The sequence below is a fragment of the Mastacembelus armatus genome, chromosome 13 (genome assembly GCF_900324485.2).
Source record: "Mastacembelus armatus chromosome 13, fMasArm1.2, whole genome shotgun sequence".
NCBI lineage: Eukaryota > Metazoa > Chordata > Actinopteri > Synbranchiformes > Mastacembelidae > Mastacembelus > Mastacembelus armatus.
The window spans coordinates 14,150,908-14,169,036 of record NC_046645.1 but is presented as its reverse complement, the minus strand read 5'-3'; the positions used below and the strand labels follow the sequence as shown (position 1 = coordinate 14,169,036).

Below are 18,129 nucleotides of genomic sequence, written 5' to 3'. Positions count from 1 at the left end.
CCTCTTCACTACAGGACAATGCAACCATCAGTGCCGTCTGCTGTAGCCAAAGCCGTTCTTTCATTTCATTATACTCTGAGGGGTTGCTATTCTCTACTTGGCTTTTATGCATTCTTACCAGTGTAGCTCTGCCAAAAATGTAATTAAAAGACAGGTTATTAATCTCATGCTAGTGGCACAGAGACAAATAAAACTGCATTAATTTCAGCCTCCCTTTATGCACACAAGAGTGAGATGAGAGAGTGAGTGTGTGCAGGTACATTATCTCAGCCACATGTGCTTGCAGCTGAGATGCCATATCTTGTCGGAACCATCCATCTGGCTCGGGCTGAGCAGCAAAAGGAACATGAGAAACAATCAGCACCATCAGCCTACCCTCTAAACCGCAGGGTCTGAGAATCCCATGAATGGCCCACATGTGTGAAAATCACTGTCACCACAGGTGAGGAGGAAGACATTCAGCCATTCTGCCCCAGTGCCCCAGTCAGAGTTAATGACAGAGCAGTTATCAGACTGATGGTTAAAGGGGAGTGAGGTGAGTAGCTACCCCAAGAGGGAGGTGACAGAATAGAAAATGAAACCCTTCCCAGGCTAAGTGACAACCTTCATGACCTTGAAGAACCAATCCCAGAATGCAAAAGCCTGGCCCGAGGTGCCAAAGTGTCAACTCTCCTCTTTCATTTATTTCCAGAGCACACAAAACACACTTTTTGTACTGATCCTTCACTGAACTCCTCCTCTCAACAGTGTTTATTAGATCAAAGCTTACCAACCATATAAGTAGACACAATAAACCTGTCAATCTTTGGCATTCTCCACATTTTGAAGTGGTGTAATACTCATCTACAGAGGTTAGAAGGTTTTTTCTTGCCTTTGCATCAGTTGCATTAGTTAACATATCTGGATAACTGGCTTAGCACCCACATTATAGTTAGTAACCAAATCTTACTTCTAAGTACAAGGAGCACATCAGTAACGTAACTACAATTCATTTGTGGAGCTACATGTTGCGTAAACAAAGCCGTGTCCCTGACTAGCACCTCCACTGCAGACTGTGTATGAAAGCTGATACCGGATGCTGTTAGAGCTCAGGTTTAACATTAACTGCTCTGTCCTGTTCTCTTTTGGATTTAGGATGTTGTATTTTCAAGCCAATATTATCTGTGAACAAACTGATTAGCTTTCTCATTGGTTAGAGTTAACATTTGTTAACTGCCTAATTAACTGGGGGTGACAAAACCTACCTTTGTCTACTGCTTAAAATCAAGGGGCCACTGTTTCAAAAGTTATTTTTAATATTTTGAGTGGTCTGCCACTGTTACCACTGTAAACTACATAATGTGAGTGTCATGCAAACAGAGAAAGCTGGAAAACATTAACTAAGGGGGGGATGGGGCTTAGAGAACAGCCAAGTGATCCACCTGGTTAAGTTTCTGAATGTCACTTTGGCTGTTGCTTTCTGTTACATTACGTTTCTAGTGAGTCAACTGTTGGAGAGGAGAAGTGGAGAGAAGTGAATCTTATCACTTTGGCTCCCTATTGGGCTCGTCAGTAAAAGAAGAATAGGTCCCAGAGGCCCCCAGTGGGAAAGAGTGGAGTAAGATTTAGTTGACAGTTGATAGTCTCATACTCGTTTAAACAGACGTCCAATAGTGCTTTCTTCTTTGTTCTGCAAAACGTTTAAGAGTCAAAGAAATGCCAGTTGTTATCAGCTGTGGACGAACACATTTAAAAAAAAAAAAACAAAAAAAAAAACACACACTGATATTAACAGGTCTGTGTTGTGTGTGTGTATTATGTGCACAGACCTTGCTGCGAGCGTCGACATTGAGTAGACAAACTCCACAAGCCAATTCTTTGGCATTCTTGATGCCGTGCCTCAGAATACAGGAGGAGAAATCCAAGGAGCTTTCATCAGGCTACAGACACACACAAGCACAAAATATACACACACAAAAAACAACATATTTTACTTCCTGCTGTGGGGCAAAATGTAGTCATTTCAGCAGTCTGCTTACAGTAAATACCTCTAAGCATTAGTGACTTTTATAAACACTTTGCTTGACTTCATCTAAATGCTACCATACCTCCAGATTTCAATTAAACATTTGCTCAGTCTCGAACAGAGCTCTTCTTCTGTTTGTTTTACAGACACTAGCAGACAGCTAGAGAAATAAATCTATACAGTCCTTGTCAACCCTGTTGATCTAAACACCAGCCTACCAAAAGGCTTTAGCTACACTGTGTCCAAATCAATAGATCATTGATTTTAACCTAATGGACTGACAATACTGGACTTACTGACAATTCATCATGTTATTGGCAGCTTGTTTTTATTGTGATGACCTTCAATGCTCTGTTATATGTATTTGTGTACCTGCACTTAGAAAGTATACACATGTCTGGGTGGTAATAGAAAGGAATAAAATCAGCTGCACATATTATTGCGTGTATTTCAATTTTATACTGGTTCTGTGCTCTGGTATGTTTAGATGTTTTTAAGCATCTTACAGCAAGCTTGGCCAAAGACATGAAGCCCATTAGGTTGTTCCACACACGGCTGATGTCCTTCAGCAGCTGCTGCAGCTTCTCAGAACATACTGCTGTCGCCTTAATGCCCAACTCCACACGCCTGGCGACACGATAAACTTCAACCACACCTGACAACGTAAATACAACAGTACACAATTCAGAAACAACATGTCTAGTTGGTCTTTTTGTGCAATTTTCAAGAGGCCTGCTGTGTCCAGTGGCTTCCTGTGATGTCTTTACTGCTCACAGCTCATTAAAAGCAGAGAAACACAAAAAGGAAGCAGGACCTTGTCAGACCAGGCAGAGACAAGCCATCACATGAGAGCTTGTTTTAATCTTGGCCCCTCTGTCCCTCAGAGGATGTGAGGACACAAACAACCTCCTGTCCTTTAATGTACACAACTCCTGGCTTGTTGATAATTGTGTGTATGCATAGGTGTGTGTAGGTTGTGTTTCCTCACCCAACAGGTACTCCATGCCCTGAGCAGACTGGATGACCTCAGTGCAGACAGAGGAGCTGCTGATGCCGTTTAAGGTGTCATTAGCTTTGGTGATGACCTTCAGGTGGGAAGACAGAGGCCAGCATTAAGACATATAATCATCTATATCAGCTGGCCAATATGTTTGCCACAATTATAACCTCTGCTCCAAAGTGTTTTTAACCTGTATTAGCCCAGGTTTGTAAATGTACTCTACTTTCATAAAGCTAAGTTTTTAACTGCAATTAAAAAAAAAAAAAACAGAACGCAGCAGACATGCTGTCTCACTTCTGGCTGCAGCATTTATGAATGTATGGTGTTTTTTTTTATTTTTCTAAGAGACTTCTTCTACCTTAAGTTATTTCTGAAAAGGCACAGAAAAGAATTCCACCTAAAATATATGTGATAAGAAAAAAATGTGTAACAAGAAGTTGTAAACCATGTCTGGTTATCCTAATTATTGTACTACATTTGTATAGTCACTCTCACAATAACATCTTGCCATGGGACAAGGTCAGACACAGCACACAAACAAATACAAACCTCCAGAGCACTTTCCAGACACCTTTGCCACTCATATGCATAGCGTTCACTCTCCTGCAATAACACAAAATTATCGCAAATGAACACAATGAAAACAGAACACAGGGAAATTTCTCTGCTCTGAAGCCTTTAACAGTCCTAAGAATTGCACTGTGGTTAATGACAGCGATAACTTGAGCTGAAATTATTGCCATGTCCTCCTCACCTCCACCTCCCCAGTCAGGTCTTTGTACTTGTCCCTGATAACAGGCAAGCTGGGCTTCTCACTCAGAGTGTTAGACCGGTCTCGGAAAGGCTGCTCTGGAGCAGGAGATGGTGGCGAACGCCCAATCTCCTTCTCACCCAAACTGTGACTGCGTTTGTGGGAGCCTGAGGCAAAGACAGGAGAAAAGAGGGAGACAAATAATGTTTTTATATATATATATATATATATATATATATATATAAATATATATAAATATATATATATAAATATAAATAGAATTTATATATATATAAATATATATAAATATATATATATAAATATTATATATATATATATAATATATATATAAATATATATATATATATATATATATATATATATATATAAATATATATATAAAATATATATATAAAATATATATATAAATATATATATATATATATAAATATATATAAATATATATATAAATATATATATAAATATATATATATAAATATATATATATAAATATATATAAATATATATATATAATATATAAAATATATAATAAAATATAAATATATATATAAATATATAATATAATATATAAATATATATATATAAATAAAATATATATATAAATATATAATATACATATATAAATATAAATATATATATAAAATATATATAAATATATATAATAAATATATATATAAATATAATAAATATAGATATATAAATATATATAAATATATATATATAAATATATATAAATATATATATAAATATATATATATAAATATATAAATATATATATATAAATATATATATAAATATATATAAATATATAAATATATATAAATATATAAATATATATATATATATAAATATATAAATATACATATATAAATATATAAATATATATATAAATATATAAATATACATATATAAATATATACATATATAAATATATAAATATATATATAAATATATAAATATATATATATATATATATATATTTACTATTTAGGTTTTTTATAAATCTGTTTATCAGCCCATGATGATGACTCATTTTGAGAAATGCACCTGTTTGTGTGAATTCATTCTACTTCCATTCTGTTGTGACTAATACCTCCTGGACAAGGCCAGCATGAGTAAATACTTAATTTGTGACAAACAATAATTACATACAAAACAGGAGCACCAATATGCAGGTATGAATTATTCATTGGGACTCACACATGGCACAGTATCCTGGCAGGGTACCATAGTAAACACAGGCACAAACGCACATGCTAAGCCCAAACTATTCCAGTGGGGTTGGCACTTCGTGCATGCATGTGTCCAGGCCGCCCCCTACCCTCCCACCACCCACAGAGATGTGTCATCCTCCCCACATAGCCCCAAAGCCCCGCCATGATCAGATTACTATTCACTGGACACAGAGGAGCAGGTAAAGGGCTCTTCTTCACAAAGATACAGTCAGCACAGGAGATAAATCTATGGGGAAAACAGGCTTTTATCACAGAACAAGAAACGCTAATAAATTATTCATGGAATTTAACACCAGCAAACACTATATATGGTTAATTTCTGCTCATAGATTTGTTGCCCTCTGCTCAATCTATCTCAGCAGTCACTTAGCATGGCTGTCATCTCAACATTGCCATCTAATGTCTGATAGATTTATTACAGACCTGATGGGGGGTGGGGAGAGAGGATGCTAGAAGAGTCAGAATTTTAATTCCAATATTAACATTACATTTTATGCCTAAACTATGTTTTTTATTATGTGATTAGTTAATCTAAAGAAAATTAGTTACACTTAATACGATTGATAATTCATCTAAATCGGTTTGTCTGAAAAAAAACAATGAAATTCTCTAGTTCCTATGTCTTAAATTTGTCGATTCTCTTTTTTCATTGTAAAAAAAAAAAAAAAAAAAAAAAAAACAGTTAAACCAATCTACAGAAATTATCATCTGGGAAAGTGACAAATTTCAATATAAGATTTTCAAATAAGTTATGGCTGCAATTAATGGTTATGTTTATGATGACTGTGACTCACCTTGAACAGACAAATCAAAGGTTGCTAGTTCGTTCTTAATCATCTCCTCGCTGGACTTGACTTTGGCCTGAGCACTGGCTTTGAGGAAGTCAGACTTGCCAAACTTCGGCTTGTCCAGCTGGAAGGCTCCAAACTCTTCAGAGGCCTCACTTTGGGTTCCCTCAGAGCCCACCTCAGTGTTGACAGCAGGTGAGTCAGACTTTTGTGTACTTTCAGCTGGACTGGTGAAGTCTCCAAAGTCATCGTCACCATCAACACTGCCTTGGCCACCAGAGCCAAAGTCAGCGAAGGCCTCAAACTTGTCATCTGCCAATGAGCCATCTTCTGTGGGGAGGGATGTGGTGATCTTTGCTACAGAGCTGCCTGTGATGTTTTCTGTGCTGCCAAAGGTCAGCTCCTTCCTCTGTGTAGGGAGTAAAGATGAAAAGGAAGCTCCTTCCAAGACCTGTGGTTTTCTGACTTCATCGGGCAGACATTCCTCCCTTTCTGACCAGTCATAGCTAGCCAAGGTGCTGAGGGCTGAAGTCCCAAACGGGTCAAATTTCATGTCATCTCCTTCTGTAATGACAACACAGACATGCCAGTGGCTCCTAGGAATAGCACAGATGCTGTCATGCAGTAAATTAATGAGCCTGGTTGAGGGACTGAGATTTCTGCTGGATTATCACTATGTTACTTATCTACAATTCAAGTGATATCTCTTTTCTTGTCATGGTAGTTGGGTCTTTGCATAGTTTAGAGACACTTATTGGTTCAGTTCAACTCTATTACAAATCATATTTTATCACTTACATCTAATATCTAGCATGCAGATCTTTTTTAAAAACCTGAGATTTCTGCCTCTACCCCACTATGGTGAATGAAATTTTGCAAGTGCTGCTCACAGAATATAAAATTACACTAAATGAAAGTTCAACACAAACGTCATTCTGGAAACTTGTTTTTATCCTAAATAATCCACATACTTTCTATTTCAACCAGACATTATTAAAAAAAATACTAAAGTGCAATATTGATAATTGCAAAATTTTTCAAGCAAGAAAATCCCGAAAATCAAATCATTCAAGCTTCTTAAATGTGAAAATGTTAAAACTGTCTGCTTTTCTTTTTCATTATACATTACATTATACATTATACACTAAATTTAAAATGTTGAATGTTGTGGTCTTATGCAATACAAGATATTTAATGATGCTGTGTGCTCTGGAATAAACTGATGGGCATTTTTCAAGGTTTTATTTTGTTTTTCAATTCATAAAAAATTTTAATTGCAACTCTACTTTTAACTTTTGAAAGACTTTTGAATATTCTTTTGTTTTTTTTTTTCTAATCCTACATGTACACCAAACAAAGTACATTTTTTTACACTGATCTATTTTGGAGTCTCACAGATCTCTCAAAACGTGCAACCAAACCATGACAATGTCCATGGACAGATACCAGTAGGTAAGTGAGAAAAAAAAGCGAGGATGGGATATTTGTGTGAACTGATCATGCACTTATATCCCATGTAGTCTCAACTATTGGATGGTTCTAGATACTGACTAGTTTCTGTTATACTACAAATGCTTTCTACGTCAGAGCAGTATAACCTCCCAATCACATTTTTGTGAGTGGTGCTAAATAAATTATCTCAAGGAGAGCAGTTGTTTCAATGTCTCATCTGAATCATGTTCACAAGAGGAAGAAAAATTACTGCCATTATTTCACAGAAACACAAAGAACACTAACATTGGTTAGAGTGAACCATTCCTCCAGCCTGGCAATGTGATAACACTTGCTGCTCACACTGTTGACAAACAGCTTTCTTAACAATAATCAGAGCTGATCTATTTATACTAAAAGCAACCTGAAAGATTTTGTCTCCTGGCAGCTGTTCAAACATTAATAAAAAGTCTTTCCTCTTTCCTCTTACTGTGCTTCTTGGACTGTGTTGTGTTGATGGTTTGTGACCACTTTCTTTATAACTAATAATAACTGAAAGAGCTACACAATTTGCACACATTTGTCAACATTTTAGGATTCAGGTCTCTCTTAGTTTCTTACAGTCACAGATGCACACAACAAGTGCACTGAACCCTTCATATTTTGCATGACAGAACCTTCAGATACAAAAAGCAATTTGTGAAATTGACAAGGATCTAGTGCTGTAAGCCTTGTGTTATTGGATCACTTTACGGCCTCAGAGGAAAGGAGAAAATAAGACGGTACGCGTTTCAGCAATACCAACAGTGATATTTATTACGACAACATGAGAAGAGAGAAAGAGAGAGAAAGGTCACAAAGTACTGTGAAAGAGGTCTATCATAACAAGAGGTTTGTCAAACTAACACTTGTAAAATTTGATTTCAGTCATTTAGAATACAAGGGCATGCAGAGTCAGGAGAATAAGGAAGAAAACAAACAGTGAGAAGGTCAAACAAAGATAATCTGCGGAACAGAAGCAGAAACCAGAATGAGAAGGCACATTCACAGACTAAAATCAGTAATTCTGAGGAGATGACAAACTGGTTTACTACTATTAAGACGTAAAGCAACAGGTGTTTTTTGGAAAGGATTTGAATACAGAACACTTTAAAAGCCAGGTTGGAAAGAGAATTCATAACACAAAAGCTCAAGGCAGGAAGCATTAACCCTTTGAGGACCTGAAGAGTACAAACTACACTTTAGGAGCAGTGCAGACATATAGTAAAAGCCACAAATTAAGAGACTGTCATCTTATGAAAATTTCAATTGTATAGTTACAAAGTGAGACCGAGTCCTGGTGTTTCTTCTAATCAAAATCTATGGGGAGGAGATCACGTTATATGCATAAGACTGCATGTAAACATGTGACATGATCTTGTTCAAGCACTCAAAGGGTTACAGAAAACAAAGTGGGCCATCCTTATGCCTGACACCCCAGAAATTGCCTTAATTACATCCAATCACAGAGGCAGAAACAGATTAAAGAGACAGCATCTTTTTTTATCTTGCTACAGTAATTATTTGTCCAGAAAAGGCTAATGTTCACAAATGCTTATGATCCCTTAAATAATAGTACACCACTATTTTAGCAAAACAATCATGTTTAGTTTAGAATGTTAAACTAAAATATTTGAATGGACTAAACACTGTAAGCTACATTTCATTTACATAGTTCACAACAAAACTCAAGGAGTCTTTCTAGTCTCAAAATAAGAGCTCATATTCTTGTAATAAAAATACGCTATTAAATCTATGTATACAGTTTCTTTTGATAGAAACAACTTGCAATACTGTTATGCATAAAATGGTATCTTATATTATGTTCTTGTCAATTTCACAAATTGAAAAGGCAGGCACGCTGCAGCAAAAAGCAAGGCAGGAAGGGTAATACTAACTTCATTATGTCCTCAGAGAGCCAGACCATAGAGCCACACATGATAAATTCATGCTGCAAGAACACAGAAATGGTAAAAAGAATATACTGTCTCTTTAAGACTACAGACATGCAAAAACACAGTGCAAAGTGCGGTGAGGTGCTCAAACTACTCAGCCTGCTACACTTTAACAACATGTTAGTCCCAGAGCTCTCCAAGAACAATGGCAGATAGATAAGGGTGAAAGAGAAATCTGGAGCAGCTGTTAGAAAACATAACAGCTTCTCAGGAATGTATCTATGTTAAATTGGGCACTGTCTCTGCCTGATGCACAGTAGCCTAACTGTTTTGCTGCAGCTCCATTAACCATTTGTTTGAACACATTGTCTCACTCGGTATAGACAGGCCTCTTTGGGTGAAACTAAAATGTTACCACTGTACAAAAAACTGAAATAAGGCAATGTGGATGTTTACATTTATGATTTCCTCTAGTCAAAGGAAACAATTATGAAATACGTGATGAAATAACATAATTGCCACACAAATTATTTAACTGATAATTATCTGATATGTTGAAATACTTAAAGTTGAATACATGACATGTTGGGTAATCAACTTGTACACTTTCTCAACTCACTGTAAAGTGTGTGGGCTTTAAAATAATGTTTAAAAAAAAAAAAAAAAAAATCACAAAAGTTTGGTTTGCAAGTCTTTCTCCTGACAATGATTAAATGCATCTTGTGTTACATTAGTATTTTGTCTTAAATGTTTTCTCTGAAATATGAGTCATGACATGTTACGTGAGATGCTTGATGAATAAATGATGAGCACTGGAAAGAGGAGACAAAGAAGAGCTGACATGGATGTTACCTGATTATTAGAAAAATTCGGTTGATTTCCTTTCAGCAACAAGATTTAGGTAAACCTTAACTCCACTTTCATAAATTTGAGGTAGGGGCAAAAAAGCTGAGATACTGTTATAGAAACATCTCATAATTAGAGGGTCATTCAGTCCACTGCATTAAGTCTGACATACTGCAGGGTAATACAATAGCTGACAAACAAGACAGAACACAACAGTCTGCTCTGAAAATTGTACTGCATCCAGCCATAATGTGCTTATAACATCCTAGTTGCTATTGTGACAAAAAATTGTTGCTCTTTTTGAAAATGGTTTCTTTTCTATTGTTGCATGCAAAATTTCCTTTGTATTGTACTATTTCCTTTTCAGCTAATCAAATTATCTGGTATCCATTCAGCACAAACCAAATGGCAACAGATAAAAAGGTGAACGATGGCTTAGAGATAATGCCTTTGGTGAACTGCAGCCTATTCTGTGAAACCTGTGATTAGAATAAACAAGAGGATCATTGCCATAACACCCCTGTTGCATACTCATGTGTATTCAATTTAGCCTTTCTGGTTGCCTTGCACCAACACGTCAACAACACATATACACACATACACTCACACATACTCTTACACAGAGTCCGTCCTGTGGAGACAAGAGGTACACTGAAGAGATGTCTGCCATTGCAGCATTGACACAACAAACGGTGCTAATCCGAGTCACACAGAGAGCAGCCAGGGACCTCATCTTTGAACTATGACTGCCAACACATCAAAGCCAGGCACTGATCATTTATAAATAAATAGAGATACTGTCCAGGCCCTTTCTGTTATTACAATTACAATAATATAGGGAGGGAGGGTGGAAAGAGAATATGGGAATAAAAAAGGAACTAGTTATTTAAATAAATAAATAAATAAATAAATAAATAGAGATGAATGATGAAATGCAGAATGAATGACATGATAGGTCTAATCTCATGTCTGTTATAGCTGTTTCTGTATTTAAGCATATTCAATTCATTACTTGCCCTATGACCCATTGTTTGGTGGGCAGTGAGGGACAAGAGGCCACTGGCTGGCCCTGGAATAATAACTGTGTGTGACCAGACAGGGCCTCACCAGAGCAAACGGACTAGTTCCTCACCTGTAGCGGGGGGCTGGTGGGCAGAGAGACCCGGCAAATCCAGAGAGCTGTCCGACATCACATGCTTCAAGTCTCCACCCATGTCCGACAGCTTCATGTCCAGTTGCACTGAGAGCGCATCCTCTGAGTCATCCTTTCCTACACTGCTCCCGCCGATGGATGGGAGGTCAAGGGACTTGACAGAGGCAGTGTCCTCCTTGGCCTGTTTGAAAGCTGCTACCTTGTCAACCAAAGTCTTTTCTGAAGCCCCAAGTGCTGTGCAGAACTTTGAGGACTGAAAGTCTGCAAAGTCGTCTGTATCACTCTTGAGAGAAGAGAAGGAGCCGCCTCCACTCTCCTTGGTGTCATCGTAGGCAAGGCCTCCCTCCAGAGAAAGCTGTTTGAATACATCATACTTGTCTGAGCTCTGCTGAGGCCGCTGCTGCGTGGAGGTCTCCCCATGGACCCCAACACTGCTCTCGCTCTTAGGCTCACCACCTGAACTGCCAAACGCCATGAAGTCTGCAAAGTCGTCCTGAGGTGCTGCTGCAGCTCCGCCTGCTGCTGAAGCTTGAGCAGCATCAGAGGAGGAGCCAAATAGGGCAAAGTCACCAAAGTCATCTGTCCCTCCTCCTGGAGGTTTGGCCCCACCTGGCAGGAGCACTAGAGAAGGGGGCACAGACACTGAGGGGAATGTGCTAAGTTTTGTTTCAGCAGGACCAGGAACAGAGGGAGCTGTGGATGAGAAAAGGTCCAGGTCGGCCATGTTGAGAGGGTTCTTCGGCTGAGAAAGAGACACTGCTGGCTGTTGCTGCTGCTGTGGTAGTTGTAAAGACTGAGAGTTTGGGAAAGCAGAGGGGAACGCAGGGTGGAAGATCTTGGCCTGTTCTGAAGGGTCTAGTGGAGAGACGCTGTCGGCGGTTTTAAAGTCTGTGAAGCCATCATCACTGCTGACAGACTTGAAATCTGCAAATCCTTCGCCTGCAAGCCAAAGAGAACATTTAAGGATCATTAAAAAAATATTTAATATGGCACACAGACAAAATGGAACAACAGGAAAATAAGCCTCAGCTGCCCCAGACATTATTTTGTCATTTTCCAGTCCTACAAGAAAGGAAGCAGCTAGATTAGTTTGTGAATATTCATGATAAACTTTCCATTTCCTGACAAACTCTAGGCTGCAGTATTTCAATGAAAATAAAAACCACTCCGCAAAAACTGTCAGTTACAGACACACACATCCCCAATGCCATGCAATAAACTGTTTAAACCAAAAGAGAATGTGATAGTCTTCATATAAAAAAATGCCCATCTTAACCAGTTTTATCTTTTTATGACTGAAAATTCCTCAGATTTAAAGCTGAAAATTTTTTCCAAGTGAAGTGATGGAAGTCAACTTGCTTCGAGTACTGTTTCAGCAATTTTGGTTTTCATTTTTAAGAACTGTCAAGTATCTTTAATCAACACAGAATAGGAAAGGTAAAGTGAAAATTTCCAACTATCAGCTTTAATTTGTATATGGCTATGTTAAAAAACTATAGAAGATATATCCCTTTTAACACACAGCACCTAAATTAGAAGGTTGCAGACCAACAAACTGGCCTTTATTGATGATTTCACTGCTGACATATTGTATATATAAGAGGACGCAGACATGTACAGGAGCATTCCGTGTGCTCACATTCACCCATATGCATCAAAATTAATTAGACAACATTTCTGTGGATTTCAGACTGAGCTGCATTCAGTCGCTGAAAACCAGACTAACGGCAACAATCAAGAACAAAAAACTGTCTTTAAAAAACTCCCATCTGAACAGTTACTTGGGCAACATGATGGCTCGGACTGTCACCTCACAAGAACAAGTTTCAGGGTTTGTATCCCGCTTGACCACGGGTTTTTCTGTGTGGGGTTTGCATGTTTTCCCTGTGCATGTTTTCTCAAGGTTTGCATGCAGTTTGGGGTTAGGTTGACTGGTGACTCCAAATTGCCTGTAGGTGTAAACATGATAGACTGGTGATCTGTCCAGAGTGTACGCCACCTCTCGCCCAATATCAGGGTGGGTTGGAAGACCATGGATAGCAGGAACTAGCAGTAGATGAATGATAAATCTACACTTGTTCCAGCATATGTGACAAGTTGTAGGCTACCTGAGCATAATTATCAGCCAATGTTTAGTTTTTTTGTATATGTTATTTGTGATGGAAATTTACACCTTGACAGACAGCATGTCTGCGTGGAGGTAATAGACAATATGTCAATCGGTACTGACCCCTTCTGCAGACCGTATGGCTCTGTTGTGACTCTGTTGTTTTGCCTATTAAATTTGCCATCCTTTAACCTGAGATTTACCTCCAAGTGCTTTTTGCCACAACAGATTTGGTGTCAGTGAGTGGGATGGATGCGTGGATGCACTAAATAGCGATTCCTCCCTGCGGGTCGAGAAACTTTCATCCTAAGGAGCCCGGCCGCCAATCCAACCCAAGAAATAAAAGTACGAACCAACGGCAGAGCAGCAGAGACACAGACAGACCTGTAACATTATGTAACATTATTTCAACAAACAGCATCAGATCCTAGGACAGAGTATAGCAAGAATGGTGATGTACATCGTACACAATTTACATCAGTTGTACAAGTTTGTTGGACAGTTGAGCTCATTAATAGCCAGAATGCCGCTAATGCTGCAGCCTTTACCATTACAGAAACTAGTTTACCACCAGAGCTCGAGCAAATTCCAAAATCTCTCTGGGCAGCCCATAAATATGATGTAGGCCTTGTAAAAAGCAATACCCTTTAAAACAGGAAGCCATCGATGGTATAAAGCCTGTATTCAATTCTTTGTTAAAAGCTGGCATAGTATTCCATGTGAGAATTCTCCAGTGCGCACTCCCATTTTTCCAGTTAAAAAAATAAAGATCAACAAACTGAATGGCGCTTTGTGCAAGATTTACAGGCGGTGAACACAGCCACACACCCCCGAGCGCCAGATGTAAGTAATCCTCAAACCATCTTGTCTCTGGTACCACCAGATTCAACTCATTCAACTCATTTTTTCAGTAGTAGTAGATTTGGCCAATGCTTTCTTCTCTGTCCCTGTGTAAGCCAGTACTGATTTGCCTTTTCATTTGAAGGAAAGATTTACACCTGGACCAGATATCCTCAAGGTTACTCTGAAAGTCCGAGTTACTTTCATCAGACTCTCAGTAGAAACCTTCAAGGCCTTTATTTACCTGCCGGCTCAGCATTACTACAGTATGTAGATGATTGCTGATTTGTAGTTCATCTGAAGAAGCATGCAAAGTAGATACAGTGCACCTGCTAAAACATCTTGCAGAAAATGGCCATAAAGTCAGTCTTTCCAAACTGCAGTTTGTACAACAAAAATTGACATATCTGGGTCACATCATCACCCCAGAAGGAAAGACACTGTCACAAAAAAGAATTGCTGCAATTCAAAATGTTCCTAAGCCAATTACAAAAAAACAAATGACGAGTTTTCTTGGCATGACATTTTGTAGGCAGTAGATCCCAAACTATTCGCTGCATGAAGCTCCCTTGTCTGCTATGGTGCATGGTAAACAATTCTCTGCACATGACAAAATCATGTGGACTCCTGAAGGAGAAAAGGCCTTTCTGGACTTAAAGGCAGCACTCACCGTAGCTCCCACGCTGGATCTCCCTAATCCTAACTTAACTTTCACTCAGTTTGTCGACCAGAAGGACAGTTACATGACTTCTGTGTTATGCAAACCTCACGGCAGCAAACTACGACCTGCTGCTTATTTCTCGTCAAAGCTGGATCCAGTAGCAACAGGACTTCCTCTCTGTTTGAGAGGCGTCGCTGCAGCAGAGAAAGCCGTTCTAGCATGACGTGATTTTGTTGGCTATTCTGATGTAACATTGATGGGTTCCGCATGCCGTTGCACACATATTGCACACACACAAAACTGCACACCTGTCAACGCAGCGCTGGTTAAGATATCACACTATTTTGCTTGAAATGCCTAACATCACTGTCAAAAGGTGTAATGTGCTAAACCCTGCAACTCCTCTTCCCACAGAAAATAATGGAGAGGCTCATAACGGCACTGAGGTGTTGGAAACCATCTGTACTCCCAGACCTAATCTTGCAGACACACCAATCTTGAATGCAGAGATGGAGTTATTTGTTGATGGCTCTGCTTCCCATGATGTAAAATCAGACAAAAATCAAGTAAGGTTTGCAGTTGTCACAAAACATAGTGTAATTTCTAGTGGCAAATTGCCTTCTCATCTGTCTGCATAGGCTGCTGAACTCATTGCTCTTACTGAAGCCTGTAAATTGGCCAAAGATAAAACGGTAAACATTTACACTGACTCATGTTATCTTTTTGGTGGTGTTCATGGTTGTCTGTGGAGAAAGAGGGGTTTCCTCACATCAGCTGGAACACCCATTGCACATTATGCTCTTGTTGCAGCTCTGTTAGATGTCATCCTGTTGCCTAAACAAATCTCAGTTATGAAATGTGAAGCTCACACTAACAAAAAGGATCCCATTTCGACAGGAAACTCAGCAGCAGATGCCGCTGCAAAAGCTGCAGCCACGACGGGTCAGATTTTCACCTCACTCAACTTTCGCTTTCCCAGGAACTCAACCTACAGGCTGACTTGTCAACCATGCAGTCACTAGCAAATATATCAGAAAAAAATTTGTGGAGTAACTCTGGTGCAAAATTACAAAAAGGGATATGGCTTGGTCCAGACAACAAACCTTGTTTACCTAAAGCTTATTTCCATCTCTATGCAAAGCTTGCTCATGGTAAAGATCATGCATCCAAAGGAAGGATGTGTACATATGTTAATACCCACTGGTACACCAGGGGTTTTTCAACATATGCAGCTGAGTACTGCAGAAGATGTATAATCCGTGCAGCACATAATGCCTCTGGTGCCATTAAAATGCCATTGCAAAACCATCCCCCACCTGATGGCCCTTTTCAACATTGGATGATTGATTTTATTGAACTGTCAACATGCCAGAATAAGAAATATTGCTCGACTATGGTCTGCATGTTCAGCAAGTGGGTAGAGGTTTTTCCTTCTTCCAAACAGGATGCATCCACAGTGCCAAAAGCTCTGAAACATCAGAAACATTGAACGATGGGGCACTCAAAATAGGATCAGCAGTGACAATGAGTGCAGGTGCAATAGAACGATAGAATGGCATACTCAAGAGCAAATTAACAAAATGCGGTGAAGAAACAGGTTTTACATGGATCCAAGCACCAAAGCACTGGTTCTATTCTACATGCGTACAAGAACAAAAAATGCGCATGGGCTAAGCCCGTTTGAAATCATTTTTGGGAAACCTCCTAGTATAGGGCTTAGTCCAAACAAACAAGCTCTAATGAGTGGAAGTCATGTAGATGCAATGTTAGATTATTGTTCAAAGCTTTCAGCCTCTATTTCAGCCTTTCGTCCACAGGTGAAAGCTGCTCTGTCTAGCCCTGCAGATACCACACTTCATGATCTCAAACCAGGACTACGTGCTCATCAAGGACCACTGAAGGAAACACTGGAAGCAGAAACAATTCACCAGACCACATCAGGTGCTGCTGACTACAAATATGGCAGTAAAGGTGGAGGGACGTGCTTCGTGGGTCCACGCCAGTCACTGTAAGAGGACTCCAACACCGGACAACAACCCCCACCAGGACATACCCCGACCAGACGAGGAAACAGCTGCCATGGAAGACGATCAAACAAGGCACAAAGAGTCAAATTTGTCACCTGAATTGTTCACCTCGGTGAGGGGGGAGAAGTGCTGATTGGGCAGGGCCCACACTTCGAGCTCCAATAAACGTCAAGACAGGTGAATACAGGAAGGTGACAAAGGCAATATTTGGTACCCAATGATAGAGAATCATGCACAAGTGCATGCTCTCTCTTCACTGTGATTTTAACAATCACGTGAATGAGTTACAAATTATAGCAAGATCAGCAGATCACACAGTAGTTCGCCAATAATACGGGACTGACAAGGAATATGACTGAACCTGAACATTTGCTCAACAGGAGCTGAAAAGACGTTCCAGACACCAGTATGTAGAGCAGGTTTGATGCTATGTTTGGAAAATGGAAAGCTTTTCTTGTTTCTCTCTCCCTTCTGCAGTTACTGGCCCCACCAACCTGCAGTGTCTATTTGTTGTTTATTGTTGCTGTTCTTTTCTCTCTCCTCTATCCACTCACCCCAACCCGTCGAGGCAGATGGTCGTGCCCGGTTCTGCCCGAGGTTTTTTCTTCCTTTAAAGGGAGTTTTCCTCTCCACTGTTCCCAAGTGCTTGCTCATAAGGGATTTGTTGGGTTTCTGTTTGGTTCTTGTAAAGTGTCTTGAGATGATTGCATTGTGATTTGGCATGATACAAATATTACTCAAAGACAATGCCTCCCCTGTATCTCTTTACATCTCTGATTGGGAAGTTCCTTTTCATGAAGAAGACAACATCAGTGTCTAGCCCTGAGCATTAATCCTGGGAAAATAATGACGAATTGTTATGAAAATCTTTGTGAATTAACATTTCTGAGAAAACATCCTGAATTTTGCTCTGCCTTTATTATTACTTTTGTTCTTCAGCCGTGGTTATCATAGAATGATAAAAGGAGGGATGTGTGAGGGAAATTTCACCTTGACAAACAGCATGTCTGCATGGAGGTAATAGACAATATGTCTGCTAGCTCCCTGTGTGCCCTGTGAATTCAACAAAGACTTCTGATACGGCTTTGTATTCATTAGGAAGCAGACGAAAAGTCATAGACACGCTAATTGTATTACGTATCCCATCCTGCCGGCATGATTTACATGTGAGGTGACTACTGTGTAAATTAATGCTATTCAAACTGTTATAAAAGCTGATCATTTTCTGTGTTCGGGGTCAATCGGTACTGACCACTTCTGCAGACCATATGCTCTGTTGTGACTCTGTTGTTTTGCCTATTAAATTTGCCATCCTTTAACCTGAGATTTG

At 39.1% G+C, this 18,129-nt stretch overlaps 1 protein-coding gene across 6 annotated transcripts in view; it reads right to left on the bottom strand.

Annotated features, from left to right (window-relative positions):
* Positions 1 to 18,129, bottom strand: part of synrg (synergin, gamma) — a 41,605-nt gene that overhangs the window by 5,737 nt on the left and 17,739 nt on the right. For 3 of the 6 annotated variants that reach the window (XM_026319587.1, XM_026319624.1, XM_026319593.1), the window contains 8 exons: positions 11,144 to 12,103; positions 5,807 to 6,364; positions 3,760 to 3,923; positions 3,555 to 3,608; positions 2,994 to 3,090; positions 2,512 to 2,660; positions 1,809 to 1,919; positions 1,631 to 1,669 (listed from right to left, as the gene is read on the bottom strand). In XM_026319587.1, the coding sequence (XP_026175372.1) occupies positions 1,631 to 1,669; positions 1,809 to 1,919; positions 2,512 to 2,660; positions 2,994 to 3,090; positions 3,555 to 3,608; positions 3,760 to 3,923; positions 5,807 to 6,364; positions 11,144 to 12,103 (2,132 nt within the window). The remainder of the gene's footprint in view (positions 1 to 1,630; positions 1,670 to 1,808; positions 1,920 to 2,511; positions 2,661 to 2,993; positions 3,091 to 3,554; positions 3,609 to 3,759; positions 3,924 to 5,806; positions 6,365 to 11,143; positions 12,104 to 18,129) is intronic. The other 3 variants (XM_026319600.1, XM_026319607.1, XM_026319615.1) reach the window with 1 other exon arrangement.